The 17406-nt window shown below is 35.9% G+C and overlaps 1 protein-coding gene across 1 annotated transcript in view; it reads left to right on the top strand.

Annotated features, from left to right (window-relative positions):
* The window catches only part of LOC128850301 (polyadenylate-binding protein-interacting protein 1-like), a 33157-nt gene extending 17187 nt beyond the window's left edge, over positions 1 to 15970 (top strand). The window contains exons 4-11 of the mRNA XM_054053338.1: positions 4336 to 4448; positions 6849 to 6960; positions 8256 to 8381; positions 11205 to 11311; positions 12727 to 12844; positions 12979 to 13033; positions 13636 to 13729; positions 15877 to 15970. Coding sequence (XP_053909313.1) covers positions 4336 to 4448; positions 6849 to 6960; positions 8256 to 8381; positions 11205 to 11311; positions 12727 to 12844; positions 12979 to 13033; positions 13636 to 13729; positions 15877 to 15970 — 819 coding nt within the window. The remainder of the gene's footprint in view (positions 1 to 4335; positions 4449 to 6848; positions 6961 to 8255; positions 8382 to 11204; positions 11312 to 12726; positions 12845 to 12978; positions 13034 to 13635; positions 13730 to 15876) is intronic.
* The last annotated feature ends 1436 nt before the right edge of the window (positions 15971 to 17406 follow it).

A 17406-nucleotide genomic window follows, 5' to 3' on the forward strand; every position in this document is an offset into this window, starting at 1 on the left:
GAGCTAGTGAGTGCTGGGAGGTTTTCAAGAATGCTCTCCTGGAAGCACAAAAATAGTTCATCCTCTTTAAAGGTGAGAGAAGTAGACAGAGCAAGAGACCCCTTCGGCTTAATTTTGAACTTCTGAGACTGCTCAAAACGAAAAGAGAAGTGTACCAGAGATGGAAAAGCAGACAAATACCCATTGAGAATTATAAGGAGGTTGCCAGGACACGCAGAGATGCAGTTAGGAAAGCAAAACCTCAGCTTCAATTGAAATTGACCAGAGATGTCAAAAACTACAAGAAAGGGTTCTTCAGGTATGTAAACAAAAGCAGAAACAGGAGAATATTGGCCCACTGTTAAACAGGAGAGGTGAATTAGTCACCAACAGTGCTGAAAAGGCAGAGGTTCTCAACGTTTTCTTCACCTCTATCTTTACCAGCACTCTTGGGCCACAGGCCTGGGGAACAAAATCCCAGGTTGATGCAAACACAGACCCACCATCAGTGGAAGCAAGAGTTGCTAAGTGAACTATTACAGGAGCTTGACAATATCCACCTGAAGGTGTTGAGAGAGCTGGCTGATGTCATTGTGAGGCCGCTCTTCATATTCTTTGAGAAGTTGTGGAGAACAGGGGATGTCCCCAAAGACTGGAAGAAGGCTAATATCACCCCCATCCACAAGAAAGGCTCCAAGGAAGACCCGTCCAATTATAGACCCATCAGCCTCACTTCAATCCCTGGGAAGGTTATGGAGCGAATACTGCTAGTGACTGTCATAAATCAACTGAAGCACATGATTGGGGAAAAACAACATGGATTCACCAAGGGCAAATTGTGCTTGACAAACCTGATCACCTTCTACAACAAAGTAACCTGCTTGGTTGAGTGGGGCGAGCAGTGGACGTTGTCTACCTGGATTTCTCCAAGGCTTTTGATACATTTTCCCACAGCCTACTCCTAGAGAAACTGATGTGTTGCGATCTAGACAAGTGGTCTGTGCAGTGGGTGGGGAACTGACTGACTGACAGGCAGTACCCAGAGGATGGTGGTAAATAGCTCCTTTTCAAACTGACAACCTGAGGGTCTTGGTGGACAACAAGCTCAATATGAGCGAACAGTGTGTTGCTGCAGCAAAGAAAGCCAACAGGATACTGGGGCATCAAGAAGGGCATCACCAGCAGAGATAAAGAAGTCATTATCCCACTCTACTCAGCACTTGTCAGGCCGCACCTGGAGTACTGTGCTCGATTTTAGTCCCTGCTATACAAAAAAGATGTGGACAGGCTGGAGAGGGTGCAGAGAAAGGCCACTAAGATGATCAAAGGACTGGGAAGCCTGCCATATGAGGAAAGGCTGAGAGAACTGGATTTGTTCAGCCTTGAGAAAAGAAGTTTTAGGGGAGACCTTATCACCATGTTCCAGTATTTAATGGGTGGCTACAGAGAAGATGGAGACTCCCTTTATACAAGGAGTCAAATGGAAAAGATGAGGGGTAATGGATACAAGTTACTCCTGGGGAGATTCTGATTAGACACAAGAAGAAAATTATTCACAATGAGAACAATCAGCCACTGGAATAATCTCCCCCGGGAAGTGATGGATTCCCCAACATTGGACACTTTTAAGATTCAGCTGGGCAGGGTACTGGGCCATCTTGTCTAGACTATGATTATGCCATGAACGGTTGGACCAGTTGATCCTTTGAGGTTCCTTCCAACCTGATATTCTATGATTATATGATTCTTTGTAGAAGCTGAGTGACTGGTTGTTCATTGTACAGAATTGTAGTGTCTTAAGTTTCTTATTATAATACAGAATTGATGCACATTTAAGTCAGAACAGTTTAGTTAGATGTTAAGATTACCTGTGCTGTGTTTGGCAGCATCATTTTCCCATCCTTTATTTGAACACATCGAGAATAGTTAACTAAAGACGAGAATATTCCATATAGCTTTATTGGAAGAAAAAACAAAAGAAGAATTTATCCTATTTATAACTTCATATATGTTACATTAAATTAGAGTACATTTATTTAAGTCTCTTAAGGTTGCTTCTTCTTCTCTCCCCCTATTTAAAACAAGTCCAATGTTAGGGTTGGCTGTGCCTTCCTTAACTGAGAAGCCGTGAGTTTTATGAGTCTTGAAATATAACAGGTTAAAAATATAACAGTATAATAATATAAAATTTAGCCCAGTGCAAAATGCTATGCTAGTATCCAAAACCATATGATTATAGCTTTGTTGTATGGCAGGATAGGATAATGTTTGACTGTCAGTCAACTATGCTTATTATTCTTCTGTCTTGAGCTTCTTGAGCTCAAGTATTTGTTTCCTCATCTTGGTTTATCACAAAACTTCGATTAAAATTGCTGAAGTATGTTTGAGCAGAGTTACAGATGCTAGGTGTGTGAAGAAAAAAGACTAAAATGAAAGAAATCCAAGTCATGAACAGTCTTTCCTTCATCTGGTTATCAGATATCTTAGCCTGTCTGTAAGAATTATCTGCTTCCCTCTGTTCTCCATCCGTCTCAACAGAGTGAAGTGCCATTTCTCTTGTTTTCCAAAAGCTGAACACTCTGACTACATGGCTTAAGAACCTTGACCGTTGCCTAACTAATACAGATTGTTGCTGTTATAGCAACTAAAATTTCTCAAGATACATATTGGTAGACTAAACTTCATGCCTAGTTTGTGACTTTTTTTGAATCAGAGATAAACTAGGATTACCAAGCAAAAATAATTCAGGGAAGACATTGCACTATAATGATTGGTTATTAAGATGATGTGAAGTGTGTGTGGGGGGGGTGTTGTCTGTTTATGCTATGCCAGGTCATAATACCCAAAACTGTATTGTTTCAGTATTTGATGCAACCACAAATACAGAGCAACTAGATATGGACATAATGGTTTAAAAAACACAGATGAGGTTTGAAGAAGTTGTGGGGTTTGCTGTGTGGTATTTTGGTGGGGGTTTTCTTTCTTTGTTTTGTGGTGGGGTTTAGTTGTGGTTTTTGGGGGGAATGGGGAGGGTAGGAAAGAACTGTAATTTAAGTCATGCCTTTTGCCTTATAAAAAGACGAGGTGCCTCTTCTAGTCCAAGCAACTGATTGAACCGAAGCCCCTAAAAGCTCATTAGCTATTTCACATGCCTCTTACTGGAAACTAAAGTTGATTTGATTATCTTAGTTACTTAAATTTATTGTATCTTCGAAAGATACCTCAGTTCTTTCCAGCAACATTATGCACATAGTACAGATACACTGAATGCATTTTTCACTCTGCCTGTAGAAGGTAACTAGCTATAATACATTGACATGCTAATGGCAAGATGCTTTTTTTCAAACATTAGAAGCAAAAGCATGCAAGCACATCTATAGCATTAATAAATGATCAAGATGTAAAAGGAATGTTCAAAGATGATAAAGCCAAAGGAGGTTTAATGAATTCTTAGTATCCCTGGGGGGGGGGGTGGTGGCAGAGTTGATTGAGTTACTTAGACTAGAGCCTCTTTTCACTGAAGCTGTATCTGAGAAATAATCTCAAATTCAAGTCTTGTTAGAAGAGAGTTCAAAACAAATGAACAGTAATAAATTGCCAAATTAAGGTCATGTTCTGCTTCTAAGAGAGGCTGAATGTAGACATGAATGAATTCCCAATTACTTTTTTCTACCTCTTGGAATTTTCAAGTATCAGATTTAAAGCAAAATATTTTTCAGACAGTGTATAACTTCTGTTGTGGAATTTTGCTGCCATCACCTGTTTTTAGATTATGAAAGTATAAATGTTCAACAGTAACAGGATTTGTTGGTTTTGCTTTATTTTTAAAAGGACCTATCAAAAGCTATTAACTGTATTTATCTTGTTCTTGTGCTCTTTCCCTGGGCTTTCACTATTGCCAAAATTAGATTCTGGGATAAATAACACTTAGACTGAATGAAAGCAATTTAGTTAGTTAGTTTTAATGCACTCATCACTCCTTGAAAGAGTGCATGTCCTTGAAAAAGTGTCCTAATGTCCACTGTTGATTTTTTTTGTTTTGTATAAACAGTTTATAAGTGACTTTCACACTCTTTGGTGTAGGACACAATGGAGAATTAGAATTGAGGACACATGGCATAATGGTGATATTGTTTTCTTAAAGCCACAAAATCACAGTATAATGAACTTTTAAGTGCTGAAACTTATATACCAAAGTGTTGATGAGATACAAAATTAACATGACAAATAGTAATTTTCTGCTCTTCGTTTTTTTAGTCAACTGTTGTTAAACATAGTTTCCCGAAAAGCTTTTAAAGCTGGTAACCTAATCATGACTTTTATGAATAATTTATTTTTCCACTTTTATTTTGGAAGGCCACATCTGTCCCGAATTTTTCTTACATGGGAGCAAGGTTGTGTAACTATCTATCTCACCATCTAACCATTAGTCCACAAAGTGGGAACTTCCGACAGTTGCTACTTCAAAGGTCAGTATCTGCATGTCATTTTAAGACCATTACTTTCTCAGGTTAAGTGTCTTTCTCTTTTGTATGTAACTCTTAATATAGCATGCAAAGAGGTATATATTTAAAATAGAAGTTTAGATTGAGGATTATTATAGCACAGGTACATACTGGATATTGAATACATATATTTTAAAATATTTTTATAGTTTTTATTAATAATATGGAAATGAGACTGAATTCAAGGTTCTGTAGACTCTTTTGAACTAAGTATATCAGACTGATGCTAAATTATAGGGTAAATTTGAAAGCTAGTCAACTTTAAAAGTATACTAAATGCACATATATGTACTGTCCTTGTCCTTGAACTCTTGCCAGGACTTATTTCATTGTGTTTTTTCTTTAATTGCTTTTCTGGCTGGAGTTGCTGCGTAAAGTTTATTCATTGATTGTCTAACTGACTTTACACCTATGAAATAGATGCATAAAATCCAGAAGGATAAATTTCTTCAATTTTCAGTTACTATAGAATTTGGGGACTTAACAGTTTAACAATGATTAGAATTCATATTTGTAAAAAATGTGACATTTTTTAAATGGATGTATTTCCTTTTCAATCTTACTGTATGGCTTTTGAAGAAGTAGTACACTTTAATACTTCAGAATTCTTTAGAAATTAGCCTTTTTTTTTTAAGGACTTCTGGCTTTCTAAGCTTCAGACTTGCTACTTATTTTAAAAAATTCTCTTAGTCCACTTAGGAGCAAAGGCATGATAAACTTAAAAAAACCATCAAAATGTGTTGCTGCTAATTGGGAGTGGTACCTTATGGAGAAGCTGATTTTTTTTTTTCTTATCCCAAAGCAGATGAGCCTTTTTGCCTTTGAAATTTTTTTTGTTTTTTTTTTTTATCTATATTTTTTATTTGAACAGTACCATGAAGAAAATCCCTGTTAATGTTGAATTATCTGATTCCTGTTTTTAAAGCCAACCCAATAGATAACATTCCATTTAGCACCCTGAAGTCATAAATTTATAGTTGCTTATGTTTTTATTGCTAATATGGCTGGAATTGGGGTGAGGGGAGAGGGAGATAAGCAAGCTAACAACATGAATGCAGAGAACAACTGTTTCTCAGCCCAAGTTTCTACTTCAATTTTTTTTTTAATTTAAACTCCTAGGAATTTTTTCAGTTTCTTAAGGTATTTCTTAATCTAGTACATAACCATTGAAAATGCATTGGAGGATATATTGCTTTCCTTTTTATATCAGATATTTTTTAATTCTGTTTTTGAACTGCTATGTAAACCTGTATATTTTTTATACAGTTGCTGAATACTAGAAAAATACCTCACTGCCGTGTTATCTTAATCCTCAGTATTTGCACTTATATCTATATTATGCATCACTGTCACTTAAAATGGTGGAATAAAGAATTTATTGAATAAGTGTAAAGACATCTAAGACAATATGGGCAGCACCCTGAAAGGGGGAAAATGTCTTTCAGAGTATACCTATTTTATTTCTGTTGATGTTTGGCTGCCTATGTTGAACTTACTGGCCCCATATTCTAAAATATAAACTGTATAACTGTCTTTTAATTTTTATATATTGTAATTTGCTCTGTTTCATTTTTCTGTCTCAGATATCTCAGTGCTTGAAAACAGTCATGTCATCATATGTAGGACAAAAATCCACATTGTCTTTGTGAATGTTAAAGAAAAGTTCAAACCCTAGGTTCTGACACAGAGTCGATTTATTTCATCTCGAGCTCAGTGTCTCTTTGCAGAGAGACCCAGAACAAAGGAACTCTCAGGCAATTAAACCTTTTACAGTTCCAGTTCCTACCCCCCATGCGTTCTTCATGTGCTGTCCATAGAAAAATTAATCCAATTGTATTTCAGGGCTAGGTTCTTCTATTCACTAGTTGGTTTCCTTCCTGCTTCCAGGCAAGCCACCTCTTATCTTAAGAATTGCAGCTACCTGTAATTCCCTTATCTTCTGGCCCAAACGGGCTGGGGCCTCCTGTGACTCAGCAAAAGTTAAACACAAGTCCATCCTCTCATATATCTGTCAGTCCTGTAGCTTCTCCCCTGCTTAGCTCTCCATGCTAATGAACAGAGTTCATTTGAAGTTCGCTTATGCTAACTTTTGAACAAGGCCTACTCATGCTAAGCTTTAAGTGAACACACACTTGATTTAATTTATCCTGTCTTTAAGCCATCACACAAATAATTCTAACATTCTATAAGTAAACTTATTTTAATCCTTAACAATGAAATAATACAAATAGTACTTCCTAGCAGTCAGCATTTAAAAGTTTTAATGCAGTGAATAAGTTCTAAGCATTCTATTCAATAAATATTACAGCATGTTACATGTTTGGATGTCTACAGATTATATGATTTTTGTTTTAATGTTTTCAGGTGTCAAACAGAGTATGAGAACAGAGATGAAGCTACCAAAGGAGATGAGACTACTCAAAAACAATTTCATGCCTTTGTGTTGTTCTTAGCTGAACTTTACCTTAACCTAGAGGTAAGAAGAAAGTTGCATGTCAGATGGTTCTTCATTAATTTTTGTTGTGTTTAGCTAAACAATAAAATGGAATACCATTTCAGGTGTGGATTTTTGTGGGTGTTTTTTTTTGGTTGGTTGGGTTTTGTTTGTTTTTTTTTAAAGGGAGAAAGGAATAAAGTAAAACAACTTTAGAATAGTTTCATTATAACGTGTATCCAAGAAATGGATAAAAAAAAGGGCAAGGTCATCAGAATAGAAATGTATAAAGATTAAAAAAAAAAAGATGTGTAAGAATTTATAAAAAGAACTGACCATAAACCACCTTTGAAATTAAGCTTTTGGTATTTTCTTTTTTCTGGTAAAACCACCAGATTACTTCACTTAAACAACATAGGAAATGTTACAAAATAGCAGAAGCAGATCAGGATCAGTAACACATGTAATTCATTTTTCATCCACTAATAGGAGCCATTATCAAATGCATGAGGAAGGTGGGGAAATTTCAAAATGAGCAATTGAAAATGCAGACCTTTAAAGAGATTTCTTCTGAAGGTTGAGTCCTTGGCTTATATATGAAGCATGAAATCTTGTATTCAGATAATTTTTTTGTATCTGATATGTACGAAAAAGTGTATCTACACATAGTTCTTTGACTCATACCTGTGAGTTCAGTAAGTCCACTAACTGATGTAGATATATTTTTGACTGGATTATTTCAAAGGTTTGATTTAAACAGACACTATAAAAATGTTCTGCTGGCACGAGGAAAGAAAACTCTTCTGTTTTTGTTCATAGGTGGGCCTTGAAATCTAATTTTCACTTGCTAGAAATAAAAAGGAAGCTTTCCAAAGGGTTTGGGGAGGGGGAGTTGCCCAGTTTGGTGGAGTGTACCATTTATTTTTAAGCAGTTTTCTATAATTTTTAAATATATAAAGAGTGCCTTCTAGAAGCAAACTACAGCTGTAGAGAATGCATAATGTAGGATGGGAAAGAGCATGGGTTTCTGAGAATTTGAGATGACGTGGGCCACTTGCCAGGCATTTTGCAGCTTTTCTTAGCAATTTATTAGCAAAGAAACAAAGTGCTAGACAAGCATTGTTATATTTATGTCAGAGTTGTAAAGATACTATTTGAAGTCTGTGTTCTAGAATATTTGGCATATTCTTCCAACTGAAGAGATCAACTAGGTTAATCCCAAACCAAATCATATCATACAGCATTTGAGAGAGAAAATGTGACCAAATCAGTTTTTAAAGCTTAAGTCTTTTAAACTTGATTTGGTTTTGTTTTTTTTTTTTAAATATATTTTGCAGATTAAAGGAACAAAGGGTCAGGTAACGCGAGCAGAAATTCTTCAAGAAGGCCTTCGGGAATTACTAAATGCACTCTTCTCTAATCCCGTGGATAATAATTTGATATGTGCAGTGAAACTGCTGAAGGTAAGAGAGTAGTTTTAAAAGAAGAAAAAAAGTGGTTTAATTTTGTAAAATATACCATCATAGTCCTGAATGAAAGAGCACTCATGAGCACTACTTGTTAATATAATTATATGTAGATCATAATATATTTTAAATAAAAATACTAAGATGCTTTGGGCTTTTTCTTCTTGATTCTTTTTCATCTGGGATAAGTAAAAATAGAGTATATGACAGCTGACAATGGAAAGTGAGGAAAATTAGATATGGTCATATATGGTTCCTACTGGTGAACCAGTGGGAGAAAACAAAAAGGAAAAAAAATCAAGTGAAAGCCTATTTCTTTGTGCTACAGGCTAGAATGGATTCCTGGGCTAACAATATCCAGGCTAACAAAGGTAGCCACATCACACAGTGCTTTCTGTAGATTAGTACTATAGTATATGGTTAACAGCTCTAATTAAATGAAGTAATATGGAGAGATTTCTAATTATGAGTAATTAGAAATTCAGAATTTATTAGGTGAAAGGACAGAGGGAGTGTTTTGTCTCTTAATCAATATGAACATTATCAGAGTGAAGCAACTATCTGTCATTCTTGGGCGTTTCACCACTGCAACATATAAGAGCAGTAGAAATGAAGCCAAGGTGCAAAGTAGTAAGCAATCCTTTTAGTTCTTCTTTTGCCACTTCTGGTGTGGGAGAAAACTAACCAATTTGAATGAATTATGGTGGTTTGGGTATGTTCTCTGTTCTGAAGGACACTCAGCAGTTAGGGCTTATCACTTGAGGTTTGTTGGGGTTTCTTTTGCAGCAAAAGGTTGTTTATATCAGCTATTTCCTAGTGTATTATCTGCATCATTACTACTGTAGAAATATATTTCTCTTTCATGATGAAGACAAGCCTCTTTGCTCTTAAGTTTTACTTAGGAAAAAAAATGTTAAGCTCTTTGCAGGGGGAAACTTTTTTCTTAACAAGTTGTGGTTATACTCATAGTTGGGAAAACAGTTTATTTCAGGAATGAAGGGCAAAAAGCTGAACAGTATTTTTGTGGAGGTTTTTTTCTGTTTTTTTTTGTGGTTGGTTGGTTTGGTTTTCCTCATTCTTCCCCCTTCCTCCCACTCTATAATTTTTTCAAACTCTTCTATCTTAAATTCCAATTCTGGGAGCTTCTTCTGATGGTGAATAGGGAAGAGAGGTTTTACATCCTCCAAGTTAAACCCTTCAAATGAAGCATGGATGTTTAAACAGGGTGTTTCATAGCAAGTGTGAGATTGTGTTCAATGAGCATATTCACTCCTGCAGTCAATCCTTGTGTTGAAAGTGCTTCCTTGAGGCAAGGCTCACTGAAGGACCTTTTGGAAAGACAGTACAAAAATCAGGAAGAGTTCCAGTGCTGCTGTGTTTTCTGATCATTCTCCAGAGAAGATGGAAGGCTCACTTTTTCTGTGAATATTCACAGAAATATTTATTTGGGTTCAGTGTACATTCCAGAATAAAAGATGGGGGGGGGGGGGGTGGTGATAAGGGTTTTTTCTGTGTGGTGTGTTGTTTTTTTTTTTTAAATGCAAGTGTTTTCTGATGTCTCAAAGTATCTACAAATGTTAGACTGTATCTGTAGCTAGATTGAGCTACTTCATGAAACCTTGGTTTCACTACTGAAGCAATAAATGTCTCCTGTTGTCCTTTCCATTTAATATAGTGATAGATGTAGGTTTTTTACCTATTTGTTTTGCAATATATTTATTTTTCAATTAAACCTTCTTGGTGCTGTTATCTAATTACCTAGGATCAAGGCAGGACCGCAGTAGAAAACTGAGAATGTGAAACAAGTGCTGACTAAGATGTTTGCTTTTATCTTTGCATTTTATTCCTTTGTATTATCAGATGCCATTTCAAGCATTTTTGATCATGTAATATTTATGCTGAGTAGATCAGGAACTGCTATTAACTTTGCCATAGTGGCAAACTAATTTTTCCTAGTTTAATTCTTCTCCTACTGTGCACTTATTGGACAATGAAGTACCTATTCTCAACAGAAAAGTCTTTCATCCACAGCAGTTCTAGACTACTGCTAAAGCGCTCTCAGCAGCAACTTCAGTCTCTCAGATTTTGTGTATTAAAACTCAGACTGGTTTGGTCAGATAATTCTTGGCTCCTCTTCTATATACCCAGATGAAATTCTCTGGCACATCTGATGCTAGATATGTTGACTGAAGTCTTTCTAAAGCTTATTAACCTATCATTATTCTCAGGTAAGCCTGTGGTATCATCTGCAAAAATATGGTCTCTTTTTTCATAGCATGTACTTAAAGCAATTAAGATCTGATAAATGCTGTTAGTCTTTTCAAATAGGATTCAGAACATTGCAATATTTCTGTGACAATGTGACCCAAGTAACAGTATGGTCAAATGCAATCTCCATGTCCCACTGAGGTGCGATTTCAGAAGAATGAAGTGTAATGATTTTTCACAAGAAATCACTGCAATATTAAAAAAATTATTACATGTATGTATTTTGTTGTAATGTGATTGTTTCACAGTGTAATTAAATTGATGGAGCGTTGTTTCAAGACAAAGTGGTTGTGAACTAGGCAACATAAACATTGGACATAAACTACACACAGTATGGTAACTCTAAAATAAACTATTTACAAGGTCTATTAATCTCTTTAGCAAAAAGATGTAGGAGATTAGGACCTTCAGCCCTCAGGTAGTTGCACAATGCATCTAAATTTTATGGATTGCTACAGAACTCTTCTGTTGACAATTTCTTAAATTTTTATAATTTGGTTTGTTTTTAAAAAAAAACCCTAACCACTAAAATTACTAATCCCTTATCTTTAGTTGGCAGGCTCAGTTTTAGAAGATGCCTGGAAAGAAAAAGGAAAGAATGATATGGAGGAAATGATTCAGAAAATTGAAAATGTTGTGTTGGATGCAAACTGTAGCAGGTGAGAAGATAAATTTATATGCAGTGTTTTGTTTTTATATTAAACAGAACACCTTAAAAATCTTCAGGAATAATGAACACATCCAAAACTTTACCTTAAAAACTTTCATTTACAGAAAGTAAGGTGATATTTGGGTCATTTCCCATGTAACAAAAAGTAATTTTCAATTGGGGGGGTGGTGGTGTTTGTTTTGTTTTTGGTTTTGTTTTCTTTTTTTTTTTTTACTAGAGATGCATGTTTTACTTAATGAGATGGTGGGGCTTTGGGGGCTGAAGGAGGGGACTTTGGGGTGTTTTAAACCTTTAGGTGCTCAACTCTCCCTTAAGTGCTTTAGCCTATAAAAGCATGTATAAATACAAAAATACAATAGTGACGATATTTAATAGTTTATACTTTAAAAACTGAATATTACAGCATTAAATATAGTGCACAAATCATTATAAATGTAAGGGCAAAATGGAATAAGGTTTGGTTTTTTTTCTGGAGAACGTACCTTTTTGGCAGATTATTATTACAGGCTGGAAAAGATTGAGTGGTTGGCTAATGTATTCTGCTTCTCAATTTGCAATCAACTGCATGCATAAGGTTATCTTATTCTGCTGTGTTTCATCCTCACCTTCTTGCAAACTTACTAAAAATCTATAGACAGTTCAGACATTGTGATCTGATCTCTTGCCATATGGAGGGAAGACAGCAGGTAGCTGGTAGCTTCTATTTGCTGTAATTTAGGAACATGAGGAAAATCTTGCTTCAGGAACCAGAGAAAATAGCACAAGCCCGAGGCTTCAATGATACAGAAGCATGAACTCTTTTAATAGAGGAAACAACTGAAGAATTTTTTTAGTTATTATTTTTGTTTCCTTAATGAGACTCACTGAACTGTTCTCCATGGACTTGCTTAAAAGAAGAAAGCAATTTCTCTTATTTTAGGGATTAAATGGGTGGTGGCATCTAATGTAGACATTACTTTTCACTGAGTACAGATTTCAATGTGATGTAGATAGCTAAAGTTAGGAGTATAAACTGGATTATTAAAATATAACTTGGAAATCACCCCCTGTTTTCCCCAGTGCTATCTATCCTTTTATAAGAAAAGGATTAGTTCCTCAACTTGTGCTGCAGGTTTGATATCTTGATTTGAAAACTATAGCAATTTCTATTTCATATGGACTCCTTACTTCACCACAGAGAAAGTGGAGAGAGTGAGTGTGTCATAATTGAGGTGGGGACACAAAACATCTAGACTTGCAGGGGAAAAAAAGCCCTCAAAATTACCTGAACACTGGACCAAATTTTGTCCTTTTTGGAGCTTTTTTTTTTTTTTGAGATTTAGCTATCTAGTATATGCAAGATATAGACCAATTATTGCTTAGCACAAAAAACCCTAATTTTTCTGGTGCTTCTGTTTATTTCAGAGATGTGAAACATATGCTTCTGAAACTAGTAGAACTACGATCAAGTGACTGGGGTAGAATTCACGGAACTTCTCCACATACAGAAGCTACCCCTGAAAATGACCCAAACTATTTTATGGTAAGAATGTACTGACACCTGAATTCCTTAATTTAATGTGAATTTAACTTGATTCATAGACAATCACGTTGCTGAAAGCTACAAACAGCTGTGTCTTTGAACGCAAATAACTTACTGTATAACTTTATTCTTAGAATGAACCAACATTTTACACTTCTGATGGTGTTCCTTTCACTGCAGCAGATCCAGGTACCTCACAAGCTTTGTATACCTGTCTTCTCAATCTTTAAAAAGTTGTAATTATGTCCTGTTGAAGTACAAAAAAGTTGTTCTAAAAATATCTGAAACTCGTACAACTTAAAAGACAAATTCTGCCCAAGTTCTTGGCTTTGTGTAACAAATGCCTTATTCTGTATTAAAAGAAGGTAAATGTTTGAAATAGAGAATGTGCATTTGAGTTTATATAGTTAAGAAGAATTTGTGCCATAGTCCTCAGCACTTGGTCTCTCTAGGAATCCAGAAGTCTTCAAGTCGTCTTTTGTTTGTCCATTGTTAGTAGGAAAAGGGTTTGTTTCTTCCTTGGTTTCTTTGTTTTCTATAATCTGAGCACAACATGGCATGATATCATTTGAGCTAGACATCTGTGTCTACCTTTACAGTTCTCTGGGAAGATAGGTATCATTCTTAGAGATTTATTGATGTTTGGAGAAAACACTGTAGCAGAAGTGTTTTCTATAATATGTTTCATGCTGTTTATGCTTTCATTAAATAGGCTATTTTCAAACTGTATAGATGTATGTTAATTTAGAGGACTACTCATATATTACTTGGTCTCATTTTTACTATGCTAGATTACCAAGAAAAATATCAAGAGCTGCTTGAAAGAGAGGATTTGTTTCCAGATTATGAAGAAAATGGAACAGACTTATCAGGACCTAGAGATCAGTATGTTTTCTTTTTGAGTGATAGTTCGGTGTTTAATTTTTTTAACACTAGTTATTTTTACTGCAGACTTAAATATCCAATCTAGACAAAAATGAAACTAAATAATATAATTATTATTTAGCCCTACAATGGAAGTTATGTATTTGTTCATGTGTAAGTTGGTTTGTAATCACACAAGTCTGAAACTAATTTTATATTTATCCAACTGAGTAGGGCTATTAAATTTCAGATATTTCTGCACACATATGAGCATAATCTCTTCTGCATTTAAAAAAAATAAATTTGCAAGCAAAATGAAGCACTAGACCTTCAAATGTTGGTAGTGAGGCAACCTGAATTCATTTGACTCAAACAGAGAATGTTGTTAAGTTTCTCTCCTCAGGATAAGTAGTATTCCCTTAATTAAATGCCTATTCAGTATTCCTGTAGGACAAGAAAAGCAACCTAATTGCAAAAGGAGAAGCAATAGATGGGAATATAATCTGACTTTGACACTGGTTTATAAGAATTTGATAGGAAACCAGTAAAAGAAATGCAGTCTAAAATAAATTGCTCTGAGCTTTGTACTCATCTGGTTGAAGGAGGACTTCCAGATCATAATTTGATACCCAAAAACATTTTCAGTGTTGCGTTTGTGTGATGAGACTGCTAGTCTGGACTGATATTTTTGTTAGTAAATTAGAAAACTTTTAGATGGCACCTAGATGACGGGAGTTGCAAGAACTTTGGAAGATAAATCAGAGATGTCATTAGAAATCAACAAGCTCATACTGTGGAGAAAAACTACCTTTGTGAATTGCTGTGCTTAGAACAAATTAGATGCAAAATGGAGACAGATGGCAGTTAAACACAGCAAATCTAAGGAGTCACATGTGGAAGACTGATTCAACCTTCATGCAAAGTGACTGTGGAACCTTCTTTGTTGGGGGCTTAAGAAAAGCTCAGACAAATCTATCCTGATCCTCTGTCAGCTATTTCTCATGACTGACATCAGAGAGAAGGGTTCTATGTTGAGTTCCTTCTGAAGTCTACACTCCTACAGGAAAGGAGGAACGAATAAAATAAATATATAGAGCGCTTCTTTAATGCACAATGCTCAATAAAAAAAATACTTTCCTTATTATATGTTTCTGTGGCACTTACCTGTGGTTTTGTGAAAAACATACCATTTATGGCCTACATGCAGATGAGACATGCAGATTACCTTATTTGGAACTGAGGTGCAGAAGATAACAAACTGGGCACATTAAACTAATGCACACTTTTTGAGAGTCAATAGCTGCTGACGTTTTTAAGGCTGTTAGGAATTATATACGCTATCATGTTAAAGCTACAATTCTGTTGTCCTAGTTTAAGATGATGAAGCTCCAGTTGGACCTAGAGAAAACAAGGAACATGCAAGTTACTTCCCAAATAACTGTGAGGAAAAAGCAAGCTGTTAAGTGATTCCCATCACTTCCTAGCTTTATTTTGAAACTTTGTAGTAGTTTTCACTCTGCACAATACTGATTATCGTTAATGGGATCCAGTCTTTTCGATGACGTAAATGAGATGGATCTTTTCTGAAAGACTGGTTACCATGTAATAGAAGGTAATATAATGCAGATGCAAAAGGGGAGGTAAATTAAGGTTGCCTTCTTTCATATATCAACAAATAGGAACGCAGGTTTTCTATATAAATATATTTTTCTGACTAGTGTGCAACTAAGACAGTTGATGCTGTATTTGGACTAGGATGTTAAGCAACCAAACTTAAACTAATATGATGCTAATTATGTTTTTTGTAAATACATCAGCACAAAGGAATTATTAAATTTTTGAAAGCTTGTATTGCATTATTGCATTTTTCTAACATCTTGGAAACTATTTCTGTATTTTAACCTGCAGACAGCATAAGATGATCTAAAATGGTGACAAACACTGTAGCAATTTGTACATATCTATGCTGCTTTGAGGTTTCTGCTTTCCTAGTATCCATAATTTTTTTCTTTTGTCCCCTTTTAGTAAATCTTATAGTTAACTACTATTTATAAAGCTCTGTTTTACTTTACATGTACATAAATATTTCACCTATTTACTGTTTCTGAAAATCTGTACATACACTTAATGTTTTAGGTAACTTTTAAAAATTTTATTTTTTTTTTTAGGCATTTTGATGACCTTGATGACAAGATGGATCCAGAAATTGAAGATGCATATGAAAAATTCTGTCTAGAATCAGAAAAAAAGAGAAAACAGTGAGATGATACACATTAATGTTAGTTGATTTAACCAATTCAGGTATGGTTAGAATACAGGACACAAAACATTTGTACCAAAATAAGGTAGTTTAATTTCTTCAAGTACTAAAGTTATACAATTTCCATTTTGTTAAACAGAATCTGCCAAACATCGTAAACTTATGCCCTGTAACTTAAAGCTGTGTATATATCATAGTTTATTTTATGTATGTGTATATGAACAAGGTTTTGGCTGAAATAAAATTGATTTTAAAAGTATCATAATGAAAATGAAAATATAATGGGAGATTGAAGAACCACCTACTGTAGGAGAAGATCAGGTTCAAGACCATCTAAGGAACCTGAAGGTGCACAAGTCCATGGGACCTGATGAAATGTATCTGCGGGTCCTGAGGGAATGGGCAGATGAAGTTGCTAAGCCACTATCCATCATATCTGAGAAGTCGTGGCAGTCCAGTAAAGTTCCCACTGACAGGATAATGGGAAACATAACTCCCATTTTTAAAAAAGGATAAAAAGGAAGACCCGGAGAACTACAGTCTCATATCTGTGCCTGGCAAGATCATAGAATCATAGAATCACTAGGTTGGAAAAGACCTTTGAGATCATCAAGCCCAACCATACCTGTCCACTACTGAACGATATCCCTGAGCACTTCATCTACCTGTCTTTTAAACACCTCCAGGGATGGTGACTCAACCACCTCCCTGGGCAGCCTGTTCCAGTACCCAATGATCCTTTTGGTGAAGAATTTTTTCCTGATGTCTAATCTGAAACTCCCTGGCACAGCTTGAGTCCATTCCCTCTTCTCCTATCACCTATCACTTGGGAAAAGACCAACACCCACCTCTCTACAACCTCCTTTCAGGTAGTTGTAGACAGTGATAAGGGCTCCCCTTAGCCTCCTTTTCTCCAGGGTAAACAACCCCAGTTCCCTCAGCTGCTCCTCATAATGCTTATTTTCTAGCCCCTTCACCAGCTTCATTACTCTTCTCTGGACCCATTCCAGCTCCTCAGTCTTGTAGTGAAGGGCCCAAAACTGAACACTGGGCACAATCACTTCTCTGATCCTGCTGGCCATGCTGTTTCTAATACAAGCCACCTGGGCACACTGATGGCTCATGTTCAGCTGGCTGTCAACCAACACCCCCAGGTCCTTCTCTGCCAGGCAGCTTTCCAGCCACTCTTCCTCAAGCCTGTAGCGCTGCACAGGGTTATTGTGTGCCAAGTGCAGAACTCTGCACTTGGCCTTGTTAAACTTCATCCTGTTGGCCTCAGCCCAGCCTGTTCAGATCCCTCTGTAGAGCCTCCCTACCCTCAAGCAGATTGACACATCCTCCCAGCTTAGTGTCATCCACAAACTTACTAAGGGTGCACTCAATCCCCTCATCCAGATCATTGGTAAAGATATTGAACAGAACTGGACTCAACACTGAG

This window comes from Cuculus canorus, chromosome W (assembly GCF_017976375.1).
Source record: "Cuculus canorus isolate bCucCan1 chromosome W, bCucCan1.pri, whole genome shotgun sequence".
NCBI lineage: Eukaryota > Metazoa > Chordata > Aves > Cuculiformes > Cuculidae > Cuculus > Cuculus canorus.